At 39.9% G+C, this 16357-nt stretch overlaps 1 protein-coding gene across 1 annotated transcript in view; it reads right to left on the bottom strand.

Annotated features, from left to right (window-relative positions):
- The window catches only part of GRAMD2B (GRAM domain containing 2B), a 93965-nt gene extending 82021 nt beyond the window's left edge, over positions 1-11944 (bottom strand). Inside the window, exon 1 of the mRNA XM_061625132.1 lies at positions 11715-11944. Within this exon, the coding sequence (XP_061481116.1) occupies positions 11715-11842 (128 nt within the window). The 5' untranslated portion in view covers positions 11843-11944. The remainder of the gene's footprint in view (positions 1-11714) is intronic.
- Between the last annotated feature and the right edge of the window lie 4413 nt (positions 11945-16357).

Below are 16357 nucleotides of genomic sequence, written 5' to 3'. Positions count from 1 at the left end.
CAAATCTGTAAGGAAACTTGGAGCAGGCATGTTAAAAGGTACAGGCAGGGCATTCTAGGTAGGGGGTTAGATATAGATCTTTGCAGTGGATCCCTAGTCAAACTTTACCAACAGCACAACTGAAACCATATCTACTCAGAAGTAAGTCCTATTGAGTTCTATGGGGCTTAGTAAGTTTAGAATTGCAGCCTTCAGGGTCATCCATCTTTAGTCCTGAGTGCTCCTACTGAACATCTCCACAACAGTAGGCTCCTTTCTTCCTGCAATGGCCTTCTGGGGATTGGGCTGGCCTGAGGGCACTGAAACCCTTCTTGCCAGATGCAAACAAAAGGTAAAGGTGTCCCTGCACTTGTAGTGCGAGTCGCTTCCGACTCTTAAGGTGACGTCTTGCGACGTTCACTAGGCAGACCGTATATATGGGGTGGGATTGCCAGTTCCGTCCCCGGCTTTCTTTACTCCCCAGCATATGCTGGGTACTCATTTTACGGACCACGGATGGATGGAAGGCTGAGTGGACCTTGACCCCTTTTACCGGAGATTCAACTTCCTCCTTCCGTTGGAATTGAACTCCGGCCATGAGCAGAGCTTTGGCTGCATTACCGCCGCTTACCACTCTGCGCCATGGAGGATCTGTAATGCAAGTAGGGTTGATTAAATGTTCCCTACCTAGGCTCTTTTAGCTAAGATTTCTATCTTAATTTCCAATCAGAGAAATGTTTTTGTTTGAATTGTATGTTCCAAGCAACTGTGGCTGATGCTTAATGTATCATGCAAAATGACATCACTATGGCATGACCCTGTGACATCAGTACGACCTGTCCCTGTGACATCACTAGGCCCTGCCCCTGAAATCTCAGGGTTTGGGATGCTTCCAACCTGGTAAGTCTATCACCATGTATACTGATCCCCTGAAGAAAGAGGTTTTTTGCTTACATGTTGACCCTTCCTGCATGCTGTCCACGTGGAGTTGATTGTGAGCAATTAGCTTTCCTCCCTGGGGAGAGCCTGAGGCTTAGTTCTAGCAGCAGCTCCTGCTCCCAGTCAGAAATGAGCTCAAGGAAATGTCAATTGCTGGAGCTACAGAGTGGGAAAGAGGAATAAGACTAAAATGGAGGAAAGGGCAAGAAAGAGGGAAAGACCACCAGCCTGAAACAGAGCTTCTGTGTGCTGTCAATGAATAAGCTTCAGGGAAGGAAGGAGGCAAAAATGGAGGGGGGAGCTTTATTATTTATTTATTTATTATTTTATTTATATCCCGCCCTTCCTGCCAGCAGGAGCCCAGGGTGGCAAACAAAAGCACTAAAAACACTTTAAAACATCATAAAAATACTTTAAGATACTTTAAAATTAAAACAAAACCTCTTTAAAAACATTCCTTTAAAAAAGCTTTCAAAACATCTTTAAAAAAAGGTTAAAAACATTTTTTTTTAAAAAAAACACATTAAAACATATTATAAACATATTAAAAAGCAATTTCAACACAGATACAGACTGGAATAAGGTCTCAACTTAAAAGGCTTGTTGAAAGAGGAAGGTCTTCAACAGGCGCCGAAAAGATAATAGAGATGGCGCCTGTCTAATATTGTTGTTGCTGTTATGTGCCTTCATGTCAATTACGACTTATGGCGACCCTATGAATCAGTGACCTCTGAAAGCATCTGGCATGAACCACCCTGTTCAGATCTTGTAAGTTCAGGTCTGTGGCTTCCTTTATGGAATCAATCCATCTCTTGTTTGGCCTTCCTCTTTTTCTACTCCCTTCTGTTTTTCCAAGCATTACTGTCTTTTCTAGTGAATCATGTCTTCTCATGAAGTGTCCAAAGTATGATAACCTCAGTTTCATCATTTTAGCTTCTAGTAACAGTTCTGGTTTAATTTGTTCTAACACCCAATCATTTGTCTTTTTCGCAGTCCGTGGTATGTGCAAAGCTCTCCTCCAACACCACATTTCAAATGAGTTGATTTTTCTCTTATCCACTTTTTTCACTATCCAACTTTCACATCCATACATAGAGATCGGGAATACCATGGTCTGAATAATCCTGACTTTAGTGTTCAGTGATACATCTTTGCATTTGAGGACCTTTTCTAGTTCTTTCATAGCTGCCCTCCCCAGTTCTAGCCTTCTTCTGATTTCTTGACTATTGTCTCCGTTTTGGTTAATGACTGTGCCGAGGTATTGATAATCCTTGACAAGTTCAATGTCCTCATTGTCACCTTTAAAGTTACATAAATCTTCTGTTGTCATTACTTTAGTCTTTTTGACATTCAGGTGCAGTCCTGCTTTTGTGCTTTCCTCTTCAACTTTCATCAGCATTTGTTTCAAATCATTACTGGTTTCTGCTAGTAGTATGGTATCGTCTGCATATCTTAAATTATTGATATTTCTCCCTCCAATTTTCACACCTCCTTCATCTTGGTCCAATCTGCTTTCTGTATGACATGTACTGTGTATAGATTAAACAAATAGGGTGAGAAAATACACCTCTGTCTCACACCCTTTCTAATTGGGAACCAATTGGTTTCTCCATATTCTGTCCTTACAGTACCCTCTTGTCCAGAGTATAGGTTGTGCATCAGGACAATCAGATGCTGTGGCACCCCCATTTCTTTTAAAGCATTCCATAGTTTGTCCTGATTTAAGTCAAAGGCTTTGCTGTAATCTGTAAAGCACAGGGTGATTCTCTTTTGAAATTCCTTGCTCTGTTCCATTATCCAAAGTATGTTTGCGGTATGATCTCTGGTGCCTCTTCCTTTTCTAAATCCAGCTTGGACATCTGGCATTTCTTGCTCCATATATGGTAAGCGCCTTTGTTGTAGAATCTTGAGCATTACTTTACTTGCAAGGAATATTAAGGCAATAGTTTGATAATTACTGCATTCCCTGGGATCCCCTTTCTTTGGAATTGGGATGTATATGGAATGCTTCCAGTTTGTGGGCCATTGTTTAGTTTTCCATATTTCTTGACACATTTTTGTCAAAATTTGGACAGGTTCAGTCTCAGTAGCTTGTAGCAGCTCTATTGGTATGCCATCTGTTCCTGGTGCTTTGTTTCTTCCAAGTATTTTAAGAGCAGCTTTCACCTCACATTCTAAAATTTCTGGTTCTTCATCATATGGTTCTTTCATGAATGAATCTGTCATCCTGGCATCTCTTTTATAGAGTTCTTCAGTGTATTGCTTCCATCTTCCTTTTATTTCATCTCAGTCAGTCAGTGTGTGTCCCTGTTGATTATTCAACATCCCTACTCTTAGTTTAAATTTCCGTTTAATTTCTCTAAACTTTTGGAATAGGGCTCGTGTTCTTCCCTCTTTGTTGTCCTCCTCTATTTCTATACAATAACTATTTGTCCCTACGTACTAGTCATTGTATAGTTGCATTTAGGGTTCTGACCGTGTTTCTATCTCCTTTTGCTTTTGCTTTCCTTCTCTCTTTAACCATTTTAAGAGTTTCTTCAGTCATCCATTGAGGTCTTTCTCTCTTTTTAACTAGAGGTATTGTCTTTTTGCATTCTTCCTTGATAATGTCTCTAACTTCATTCCATAGTTCTTCTGGTTCTCTGTCAACTAAGTTTAAAGCCTCAAACCTGTTCTTTATCTGATCTTTATATTCTTCTGGGATGTTATTTAAATTGTATTTTGGCATTATGATTTTTTTGTTCTTCTTTAGCTTTACTCCGATTTTTGATACGACCAGTTCATGATCTGTACCGCAGTCTGCTCTTGGTCTTGTTTTTGCAGAAAGTATGGAACTTCTCCATCTTCTGCTACCAATTATATAATCAATTTGATTCCTATACTGACCATTTGGTGATGTCCACATGTACAGTCGTCTTTTCGGTTGCTCAAAAATGTGTTTGCAAGAAACAAATAATTGGCTTCACAGAATTCAATACATCTTTCTTTTGCTTCATTTCTATATCCTAAGCCCCATTTCCCCACAATTCCTAGTTCTTCTCTGTTCCCCACTTTTGCATTCCAGTCCCCCATGATTATCAGCACATCTTGTTTTGGTGTGTGATCAATTTCTTCCTGTACTTCTGTGTAAAATCTCTCCAATTCCTCTCCTTCTGCATTTCCCGTTGGAGCATAGACTTGGATGATGGTTATGTTAATAGGTTTCCCATTTAATTTCATTGATATCACTCGCTCAGACCTTGCATTGTAGCTCCTGATTGCTTTTGCTACATCACTTCTCACTATTAGGGAATTCCACAGGGTAGGTGCCGCCACACTGAAGGTCCATTTCCTATGTTGTGCAGAACGGACCTCCTGATAAGATGTATCTGCAGGAGTCCCTCACCTGCAGAGCACAGTGATCAACTAAGTATATGAATAAGACGGTCTTTCAGGTATCCTGGCCCCAAGCTGTATAGGGCACCAAAAGTAGAACCTTGAAGCTGGCCTGGTAGGAAATTGGCAGCCCGTGCAATTCTTGCAGCAGCAGGGTGACATGTTGGAAATATCCTGCTCCAGTGAGCAGTCTCGCTGCCACATTTTGCACCAGCTGGAGCTTCCGGACCAGCCTCAAGGGCAGTCCCACATAGAGCACATTACAGGAATCAGGGGGGGGAGGGGAAAGCTTTGGAGGACACACTGCAATTTTTTAAAAAAGTCTACTCAGAAATAAGCTCCACTGAGTTCAGTGGGGCTTACTCCCAGGTAAGTGGAGTTAGGAGTGCCTAAAAATGTGAGACACTCTGTCAGGGAAGCTAGAGCTAGGAATGGACTGTGTAAATTGTTAATTCTAAAGTTTGTTTTACAAATTTAAATGGAGTTCAAGCTTCTTGTGGTCTCAGACAAGTGAAAATTGCTGTCCTGAGAGAAGGCAAAAGGAGGCAGAAACCTAAGGGAGAAAAGGAAGGGGACAGCTTCTGAGGGCTCACACTATAATTCTAAAAAAGACTACTCAGAAGTAAGTCCCACTTCCTTCGATGGGGCTTACTCACAGGTAAGGGGAGTTAGGATTGCCTAAAAAAGGAGCGATCCCAGTCAGGGAAGCTAGAGTTAGGCATGGACTGTCTAAATTGTTAGGGTTTTTTTTTAAAAAAGTTTGGTTTACATTCACAATGCAATCCTAACCATGCCTACTCTAAAGTAAACCCCATTCAGTTCAATGAGACTTGCTCCCAGGTAAGAAGGATTAGGATTCCAGCCCCATAGAAGAAACAGTTTGCGGGGGCAGAGAAAGGGAAGGTAGAGAGTTTGTCTATGTCTCTGCTCACAGTGCAATCCTAGCCATGTTTACTCAGAAGTAAGTCCTACTGAACTCAATAGGCCTTACTCTTCTGCAGTTTAAAAGTTTAAAAAATGCCTGGCTGATTTTTAATTAAAGAAATTTTGGCTGGAACTCAAAGATAATGTCAGGCATGCTCAGTAAGAGCCAACTGTTGTTCTAAAAGCCAGACTCACAGCTGCTGGGCTTGGCTGATCAGGGAGCCACACCCACACCAGACTTTGATTTCACTTGAGACAGTCATGGCTTCCCGGAAAGAATCCTGGGAAGTGTAGTTTGTGGAGGGTGCTGAGAGGAGACTCTGATTCCCCTGACACAGCTCCAGTGGCCGCACTGGTTTAACAGTCAGCCACTCTGATTGAAGGTCTGTGAAGGGAACAGGGCGTCTCCTAGCAACTCTCAGCACCCTTCACTAACTAAACTTCATAATCCTCATTATTTAGTACACAAGTCAGGTGGGCATGATCCAGACAAATAGTGCTTCTTCCACCACAGTAATTTTGGATTGATTCAGTCTACATCCCCATGTTACAGATGCTTAATCATCATGGAGACATGTCATGGTGTGCACTTGTATAAATGATTATACCCTTGCTAGAAACTTCCTTTGGTAAGGTCAAAACAGCAGCATAAAATCTACTAGATTTTGAAGATAAAATACAATTTGGGAACAAAACCTGGCAGCTTCTTTTTTCATTCTATCTTTCTGTCAAATACAATATGATTTCCAAAAGTATCTGTCTGATGGCACTGTATGGATAGTTTTCTAACACTGTAAGTTAAGTACCAATAATTTTTTTCTAGAGTTCTGTCTGTGTCTGTTATAGGATCCCAGGTAGATTTCAGAGAGGTGATAAAGTCAGGCATTTGCTGTGATCTCTGTGGAAAACAGGATTGTTGGGTTATAGTAAAGATCAATAAATGAGGAACAGTTGTTTGTGCATGTGCATTTGCGTGCCCATATTCAGAGAAAAGTGTTTAGATGAAGAATAGAATTAAAACAAGTTATATGTTGATTAATAGGAAAGAAGGGAGCCAAACATACTATTTTGATCAGCTATTATAGGCCTCCAGTTTAATTGTTTTTTTCTTTCCTAAGATGGGATTGAACTGTGGGAGTCTGAGAGAGCTTGGTTGAAGGGAGACAGAAGATTCACTTAGGGCAGTTAGAAGTCAAGGAAGGAAGAAAAAGAGAGTAAGAAAGTAAGGAATGAAATACTCTGTTAACTAATATATTCACTAATTGGCAAAAACCCTTGCGGTTTAAGAACATACCTATAGCCAACAGATATTTCAATCAAACTTTAAAAAGCAGGGAAATTGGGCAGCTATAGTGAATGCACTAGTGGAGCAGGAGACCTGACCTCCTCTCTGAGATATTCTACTGCCCTACAAATTTGTCAAAATGCAAACATAATTTGGATTAGTCTTTCACAGTCCAATCCACTTCCTGTGTAGCTTGGAAGAATTTCATAACACGTGCTCTGAGCATATGGTGAGTGGTGGCAATACTTGCCATCTCCAAAGGTAGAGAATTAAATTTTTGTATGCTTGTTGGTGTTCTTTTTATTTTGCTTCTTTCCTGTGTTACTACTGTTTCTACAGAGAATCTAATCTAAAAAAACTTATTCCTCTCATTATTCATTCTAGAAATCTGTGTAAAATTTATTTTTATTAATAAACACTGTTATGTTTTCGGCGCCAGGTCAAGACTTTCCTCTCCTCCCTGGTATGTTAGCATGTGTTTTAAATTGTTTTAAATTGTGCTTTAAATTGTTTTTAAAAGATGTGTTTTTAAATTTGTATATTTGTTTTAATGTTTTTAGTTACTGTAAACCGCCCAGAGAGCTTCGGCCATGGGACGGTATATAAATAAAATAAAATAAATAAATTTCAAAGTCTTTTTATTGGTCAATGTCATATGATGATGAAGACAGCCTTTTGTGTTTCAAACTGGAGGTTATGTTCTATTTCTATTTTGGGCGCATTAACAGCTGAATCTGACACTGCAGTTTGATGTAAAATCAGACAGATTACAATATGTTGCTACTTCAGCAATGACTCTAGCTGTTGGAAAAAACAAACTTGGCCTGCCCAATATGCATGTGTTCATGCTTAAACAACTCCACTTAAGGAAAGGTGGGCATAGTCAATTAAAACATAACCTAGAATTTTGCTAGAATATATTTCACCTCCCACTGTTTTATCTTGTGCAAACTGAGACACTCCTCATGTCCATTGGAAACTATTCTGCAGAATAGTCAGTGCCATTATTCCACAATTGTTTTTGGAGTTTTTTTAGTATTGCAAAGTGTTGCTGTACTTCACATATTCACAGAAACAGAAGCAAAAGATTTACTATTAGAAACGTCACTAAAATTGCAAAGTAAATCAAGCATAAAGTGACTTAATATTGTTAATATTGTTGCTTCTTCCCTGCTAAAACAAGATCAGCACAGCACATGTCTTGTTTCTGTTATTTGGGCTGATTGCAGGTGTTGCCACCACTCACCATATGCTCAGAGGCATATGTTACCAAATTCTTTCAAGCTACACAGCAAGTTGATTGTACTGTGAAAGAGCAACCCAAATTGTGTTTGCATTTTTACAGATTTGTAGGGCAGTACAATGTCTCAGAGAGGAGGTCATGTCTCCTGCTCCCCTGGTGCATTCACTATAGCTGCCCAATTTCCCTGCTTTTTAAAGTTTGATAGAAATATCTGTTGGCTATAGGTACGTTCTTAAACTGCAAGGTTTTTTTTGCCTATTAGTGAATTTCTCTGTTTTTTAATCCGGGAGGTAAGAAATGAGATCCTGTGCATGTTTGCTGAGACTGGATTGATCATTTGCATGCTTATTGAGTTCAGTGGGATTTACTCTCCCACAGACTGGCAAAGACTGGCAAAAGGCTCACCAATACTTGTGTGAATCTATGTTGGACACTTCACAAAATCTACTTCCATATGTATCTCAAGAACATTTATTGTCCGTAGGAACACAGAATACTCAATATGATGCTTTAAATAATATAGAAACAACTAGCAGATCAGAATCTAAATCAAGATATCTGGTGCACATTTTATGAACTGGAGTGCCAACCCAATTTAATTGTCTGCTGCTGATTCAACACAAAGCTAACAGAAACAATTGTATTTCATAGCATTATTGACAATTCTTGATCCTCAAAGCTAATTCAAATGAGACATCTACTTTGCGAGGGGAGACAGAATATTTGAGACTTTACAATTTGTTGCATTTGCTATGTAAGCAATATCAAAGTGTATAATCAGCACTTTGATAGCATTATGTAAGATGTCCCTGTTCTTGCATTTGCTTATGGAAAACTTTACAGTACAGCAGGGAAATTGATTCACACTATTATAATGTATATTTAAATCTCATCACAAAGCTGATTTAAGGTGTACTAGACAATGACATCACCACATTCTTTTGGGGAGGGAGGAGGGGCATGGGCAAGGTACCCCTGTGTCCCCATAACCTGGAAGAGGTGGGACATGCAAGTCAAGAAAAGTCTGTCAGCTGACCTCTGCCCTTTTGGATGCTAACTAAAAGTGAGAATGGTGATACTGTCAGTTGGGGAGCTAGACCACATTAACAATAGAGATGGCAAAATATGTTTATTTCCAATCCAAACCATTGTCATTTTAACGTATTTTCCCCATAATTCTTTTTCCTCTTCCAACAAGTCTTTTAAGTAGACATCTTTCCCAGTCTGCATCTGAATTGGATTTTTTTTATAGAAGTTTTGATATTTTAATTGTTTAATCATTTGTATGTTTGCTACCCTGGGCTCCTTTGGGAGGAAGAGTGGGATATAAATTTAATAAATAAATGCATACATAAGTTCTCAGTTTTTGCATTACTCTGTATATTTTCAAAAACATTAGGAATAAATATTTAAATGCATTTTGTTTGTTTGTTTATTAAATTTATTTATTTATTATTTTATTTATATCCCACCCTTCCTGCCAGTAGGAGCCCAGGGCGGCAAACAAAAGCACTAAAAACACTCTTAAACATCTTAAAAACAGACTTTAAAATATATTAAAACATCTTTAAAAACAGACTGGGATAAGGTTTCTGTTTAAAAGGCTTGTTGAAAGAGGAAGGTCTTCAGTAGGTGCTGCAAAGATAACAGAGATGGTGCCTAATATTTAAGGGAAGGAAGTTCCAAAGGGTCGGTGCCACAACACTAAAGGTTCACTTCCTTTGTTGTGTGGAATGGATCTGATGGGATGGTATCTGCAGGAGGCCCTCACCTGCAGAGTGTAGTGATCAACTGGGTATATGAGTAGTAAGACGATCTTTCAGGTATCGTGGTCCCAAGCTGCATAGGGCTTTTTACACCAAAACCAGAAACTTGAATTTGGCCCAGCAACTAATGGGCAGCCAGTGCAATTCTTTCAGCAGTGGGGTGACATGTTGGCAGTTCCCTGCCCCAGTGTGCAGTCATGCTGCTGCATTTTGTGCTAGCTGCAGCTTCCAGACGAACCTCAAGGGCAGCCCCACATAGAGTGCATTACAGTAATTCAGCCTGGAGGTTACCAGTATATGGACAACAGTGGTCAAGCTATCCTGGTCCAGAAATGGCTGCAGCTGTCTTACCAGCTGACGCAGGTAAAAGGCACTCCTAACCACTGAGGTCACCTGGGCCTCTAGTGACAAAAATGGATCTAGAAGCACCCCCAGACTACAAACCTGCTCTTTCAGAGGGAGTACAATCCCATCCAAAGCAGGCAACTGACCAATTATCTGAACTGGGGAACTACCAACCTATAGCGGCTCCATCTTGCAAGGATTTAGACTCAGTTTACTGGCCCTCATCCAGCCACACTGAGTCCAGGCAGCGGTCCAGGGCTTGCACAGCCTCTCCCAATTCAAATGTTACAGAGAAATAGAGTTGGGTATCAACAGCTGAAACCTCTACTGAAACCTCATCCCTAATCTCCTGATGACTGCTTCCAAGGGCTTCATATAAATGTTAAACAGCATTGGGGACAAAATGGCACCCTGCGGCACCCCACAGCAGAGCTGTCAGGGGGCTGAAAGACAATCATCTAATGCTATTCTTTGAAAATGACCCTGGAGATAGGATCAGAACCACTGTAAAGCAGTGCATCCAATAACCATCTCACTTAAGTCAGTTCAGAAGGATACCATGGTCAAAAGCCCCTGAGAGATCAAGTAAGAATAACAGGGTCACATTCCCCGTCCTTCTCCTGATAAAGGTCATCCGTCAGAATGACCAAGGCTGATACAGTTCCATAACCAGACCTGAACCTAGATTGGAATGGGTCAAGATAACCTGTTTCATTTAAGAGTACTTGCAACTGCTGCACCACAACCCTCTCAATCACCTTCCCTAAAAATGGGATATTTGTGATCCGGCGGTAGTTGTCACCAACCAATAGGTCCAGGGTGGGCTTTTTCAGGAGTGGTTGGATCACCACCTTGTTTAGGGCAGCTGGGACCACTCCCTCCCACAAAGACGTGTTGACACCCCCCTGAATCCACTCAGTCATACCCCCTCGGCAAACTTTAATAAGCCAAGAAGGACAAGGGTCTAGAGGACACATTGCTGGTAGCATTGGCACATGCACCTTGCCCACATCATCAAGCTGCAAACTGATCCCAAGAAGTTGCAGCAGATGTTGTACTGGAACCTACTGGGGTCTACAGTAAATGTGGATGAGGCATCAAGATTACTATGTAGGCAAGCAACTTTACCCTCAAAGTGCCTTGCAAACAATTCACAGTGTGCCTCTGAAGGGTCTAAAACTCAATTTCCTGGAGTTGATATCAAGAGATCCCTGACAATATGAAAAAGCTCCCCTGGATGGCTACTTGAGAATGCAATGGAGGCAGAGAAGTGGGCCTTCTTTGCTGCTTCCACTGCCACACACTAGGCATGGTTATGATGTTTTACTCATGCCTGATCAGCCTCACAGCACATCTTTATACATTCAAACTGCCAAGAACTGCATAAGAACTACAAAATCCAGTGGATAGTAAGATTAGTCTGAAAAGTGTGGATCAAGTAATTTCATATAGGAATTAATAAAGATCAAATTCTTCATGCATCCCTATTCCCTTCAAATCTCTCATGGGAGTGAATCCACTTTGAGTCTCTGAACTCTCTAAAACTGTACGTCCTGTAATTAGATTAAATGGGGTGTAACAGGATTTTTTTTTACTTTGCCTCCAACTATCTCAAAAGTGATTGCTCCTAACATTATATTTATCGTTTGCCTTTTTAGAGTTTATGGTTTTCCAAGCCTGATCCTTGATGCAAAACTGAAACTTCATTCATGTCTTAGGAGAAATGTATCAGCTACATTCACTGCCAGTTGTCTGGTGACCTACTTCACAGCAGTAGAGAACAATCCACCATGTTGGTAATAATGATAAATTGTTAGGTCTAAATGCTCATGATACAATAAAAAATTATTTAACATACCTTAGAAACACTGCTCCGGTACTATCAGTAGGGCTGAGGGGAGGAGGCTCATCACTTGACTTATGGAAGCTGGATCGACTCTTATAATTAAAATCCAAGTCTTCAGAAGAATGTCTTTTTTTAACCATTTTAACAAAATTAAATGGCTGTTGGAAAAAGTATCAGTGCTGCTCACCTGTTGCTAAACATATCATTTTATAGTACAAGCATTTGCTGAAGTCTGACGTGGATTCTTACCCTGAATCTAGCTCGAGGTTTTTTTTAAAAACAAGTTTATAAGTTACTTATTTGTACAGTGTCACATGCCCTTTGTGTACCTGTCTGAAGGCAGTCTTATTGACTTAGTACTAAGACCTGGATATTGTGTGTGTGTACTGCCTTCAAGTTGATTCCGACTTATGGCAACCCTATGAATAGGGTTTTCATGAGGCTGAGAGGCAGTGACTGACCCAAGGTCACCCAGTGAGCTTCATGGCTATGTGGGGATTCGAACTCTGGTCTCCCAGGTCGTAGTCCAACACCTTAACCACTATACCACACTGGCTCTTAGACCTGGATATTAGCAATACTAATATACTGCTAAGGCTGTAAAGAAATTGATCTATTTAAACATATATTTCCTGATAATTGAACCAGTATTTGAAAATCATATTCTTGTAACATGGCTCATTACCCTGCTTTTATATAAAAGTGAGCAGCATCACTAGACTCAGCTTGCCACATCTGTGTAATAAACTTTTGGGGACAATTCAGATATGGAAAATATCATGGAGGGGAAGGTTTTGAAAAACTCTCCCCCTGCTATGGCCTCAATCCACACTCAGTCCTACTCAGGGCTGCTTTTAAGAAAAGAATAGGAATACCAAGAGATTATATCACAGATCTGCTGCATCTTATCTAGTTTGATCCTTGGAGAATACAATAAGGGCTGATCCAGATGAAGGTCTTATGATTAGGCAAAATAATACTGGAAGGCAGCAGTGGCAGCCCCATGGCTGTTCCTTTCTGACATCCCATCCGTAATTCTCTGTTGGAAGGGCAGCGATATGTATGCTACATGGCCTGTCCTGCTCTGCCTTAAGTAAAAGGGTAGTGATATCTGTCAATTTGGGTTTCTCATTTTTCAAGTCTGGTTGTCCACATTTCCACATTAGTTCGCGATTTTTTTCTTTAAAAAGTCCTCATGAAAAATTTACCAGTATTTTAATGCAAATTCTCTCCTAATCTACACATTTTTGAAATGCAAGTTTCCCCAATTTGAATTTGAATTTTATTAATCTTATGAATATGAATTATATAAGTTACTTTTATGCATTTATATGCATACTTTAGTATATGTATTTTTGTACATATTAGTTGGATGGGGAAATGCATTGCAAAACTCAGAGGTGAACAAATTTTGAATGATGTTACAGTTCACATCTTGTTTTAGAAAATGCAAATTAGGTAGGTTTGCCTACCATTTAATGTTTATTAAATATAAATTGAATTGAATTTCTCCCTGATCCCTACTGACGCCTAGTGGAGGATTTACAGTATATCCACCAGTTTGCTATTGCCAGTCTGGCTGGCTTCTGTATGTGGCATTGGGAGGGGGCACCATTTTGTCCTTTGCCTCAGGAAGAAAAATGTTTTGGATCAGCTCAGAGGTCAGAGAATAAGGTAGCTATACCCCATGAAACATTGCTTTTTGTCAAATTACACAAAACTACATGTGACACAAAATGGGGTACAGTAGGGCCCCATGTTACGGCATTCCGTTTTCCTGCGTTCCGCTGATGTGGCGGCTTTCAATTAGGTGAAATTCCCCATTTTAAAGCCAATTTTGTGCTTTTACGGCATTTGGCAGCATTTTCGTGCGACCTGACCCATTATAGTCAATGGGTTCCTCTTTACGGAGAGTTCCGCTTTACGGCGGGGGCCTGGTCCCTAACCCGCCGTATAAGCAGGACCCTACTGTATGACAGGGCTAGTGGATCTCACAACAAAGCACAATCTGCAATGCCTTTTGGGCTGCATGAGCTTGAAGTAATCTTCAAGTAAAACAGGGAAGGGTAGTCATAAGCCACATTCACACCATACATTTATTTCACTATTATTCTGCTTTAAACAGGCATGGTTTCCATCAAAGAATCCTGGGAAGTGTAGTTTGTTCAGGGGGCTGAGAGTTGTTAAGAGACCCCTCTTCTCCTCACAGAGCTACACTTCTCAGAGTTCCCCAGTACCATTCTTGGAACTGAACCTCTGTGAGGGGAACAGGAGTCTCCTAACAACTCTCAGCACCCTAAACAAACTACAGTTCCCAGGATGCTTTGGGGGGAGCCATGAGTGTTTAAAGTGGAATAATAGAAGAATAAATGTATGATGTGAAGGTGGCCATAGTCCAGCAACAACTGGAGAAACCCTGAAGATTTTAGTCATTGAGATTTTAGTCCTGATTCTATATCCATTGAAGTCTAGAAAGTTTCTGTTAAAGAAGCTATAGAGAACAGAGAAACAGTTTTTTGAGGGCTATGTGCAAGCATAAGACAGCAGCAATAAAACAATGCCTGTCTATTAAGATGAATTTTGTGTTCCTGTGCCTGTGTTCTCTCTCTCTCTCTCTCTCTCTCTCTCTCTCTCTCTCTCTCTCACACACACACACACACACACACACACACACCTTGAGGAACTGGAAAGCTAAGTCGCCTCCAGCAATCAATATAAATAGTTCAAAAGAGCCAGAGGTTTGATTGCATTTCTTCTGTGAGAATGGTAACATCTCTGAGAAGGAGGTGGTGGCAGATATTTTGTTCTAATACTTAAAGTGCCTTGTCAGATTTTGTTCCTATCATTATGCAAATGAAGAACAAATAAAATGAAACACAATACACAAAGAAGTTTGCTAAACCTAACAGCATTAAAATATGTTTATTAGTGTTCACAAAAGCATTAGACCTGCTACTATCTCTTTTAACACTCTGTGAACTCTGAAACATTGGAAGAGCATCATCCTTCCGCTCTTGGTTTTCTGGATTCAATCTTTAGTTGGATTCTTGGCTATAGATTTAACTATCAAAGTTCATTTATTTTAAAAATGTCTGTCCTACCCAACTTTCCAAAGAAACCAGAGGAATCTAACAAATCAAGAGGAAAACAAAGTAATACAGGCAACAGTTCCAAATTAGCAGCCACTGATGAGCCCCACTCTTGAACTTTGTGAACAATTTCACTCTCTACAAAACATCACCCTAAATTCAAGGTCCCATTTTCATTCTGCCCCACAAATCCATCCTATAAAAACCTTTGGTTCCGCAGGAGTTACTTTAGCTCAGCAGTAGTTATTTATTTATTTTCTGTATTATAGCCCACCTGTCTTTCATCATGGAACCTAAGGTAACATACATGAACTTCAGTTCTCAGGAAGTCTCCCATCCAGGCACTGATCAGACCCAGATCTGTTTAGTTTCAGCGTAGTAGAAGCCTCACATGCCTTCAGACTATACCCATATTATGTTGTGTTCTGCTTTAATTTCCAGAGAGGTTAGCCATGTTTGTCTGTAGCAGCAAAACAACAAAGGTTGTGTTATTTATACAACAAAGGTTGTATAAATGTTATTTTCGATATATTACTATTATCCATTAATTGTTTTGGAAGTTCTGATATTGTTAGCTGCCTTGGCTATTTCATATAGAAAGACAGGGTCCAGATTCTTTTAGTGCATGAACATATCATGAAAACCTATATTCTATTCATTTAAATTAAATAATTAACTATTTTTATTTATTTATTATTTGATTTATATCCTGCCCTTCCTCCCAGCAGGAGCCCAGGGCAGCAAATATTTAAATTAAATACATATACGTTGGCTTCTGTTTCCTACTAAGATATTCATATGTTCTTCTAAATGGCAGAATTCATGTCTTTACTGGAACTGCAACGGAGAGACTTAAACAGAAATGTATCAACACAGTTGCAAGGACACCAGGATCAAAGAACACCAAACAAGAGGGCAAGGTCTCTCGTCAAAACTGTGAAGGAGTGATTTGAAAAGCTTGCCGGTATCAATCTATCTAGACAGCCTGAACACTGTTGAAGAGAAGCTGACATATGGCAGAATATTTATCCATCAAATCTGAGAGTTATGACATCCTGTGGTTTATCAAGCACTGTTTGGAGATGGATATGTCTTAGGGAAAATGATAAAGGGAATTTTCAAAGGATCTTGACAAAAAAAATCAAATGGATTGCACATAATTTAATCTTTCTTCTGCTTATTTGTGGGAATAGTGGAAAGATTTAGGAGTTTTTTTTCATTTTCCATGGTAGAAAAGTTGAGTCCTACTTGTTAGCTGGCTTATATGTCTCCTTAAATTAATCTTGGCTATTTTAGAGGGAGTGTTTGAATCCTCACCACTCCTATAAGCAGAGACTCATATAAAAGCCCCACATTGTTGCATGGTATGAGTTATTCAGCAACAGATCTGATGATCATGCATGGAGCTATTCATAATGAATTGTGATACTAATCTCTAAGTCTTAGCTGATGGAAAGCTTATGCTTGATCACAGTTTCCCATCAGTGCTGCTAATGTGCTAATGATGGATTTGCTTCTAGTTAGGAAGGAATTCAATTTGTTAGAATGAAGAGTAGTAAACCAGTC

This window comes from Rhineura floridana, chromosome 1, assembly GCF_030035675.1.
Source record: "Rhineura floridana isolate rRhiFlo1 chromosome 1, rRhiFlo1.hap2, whole genome shotgun sequence".
NCBI classification, from domain to species: Eukaryota; Metazoa; Chordata; class Lepidosauria; order Squamata; family Rhineuridae; genus Rhineura; species Rhineura floridana.
This window is presented reverse-complemented; position numbering and strand designations above follow the sequence as displayed.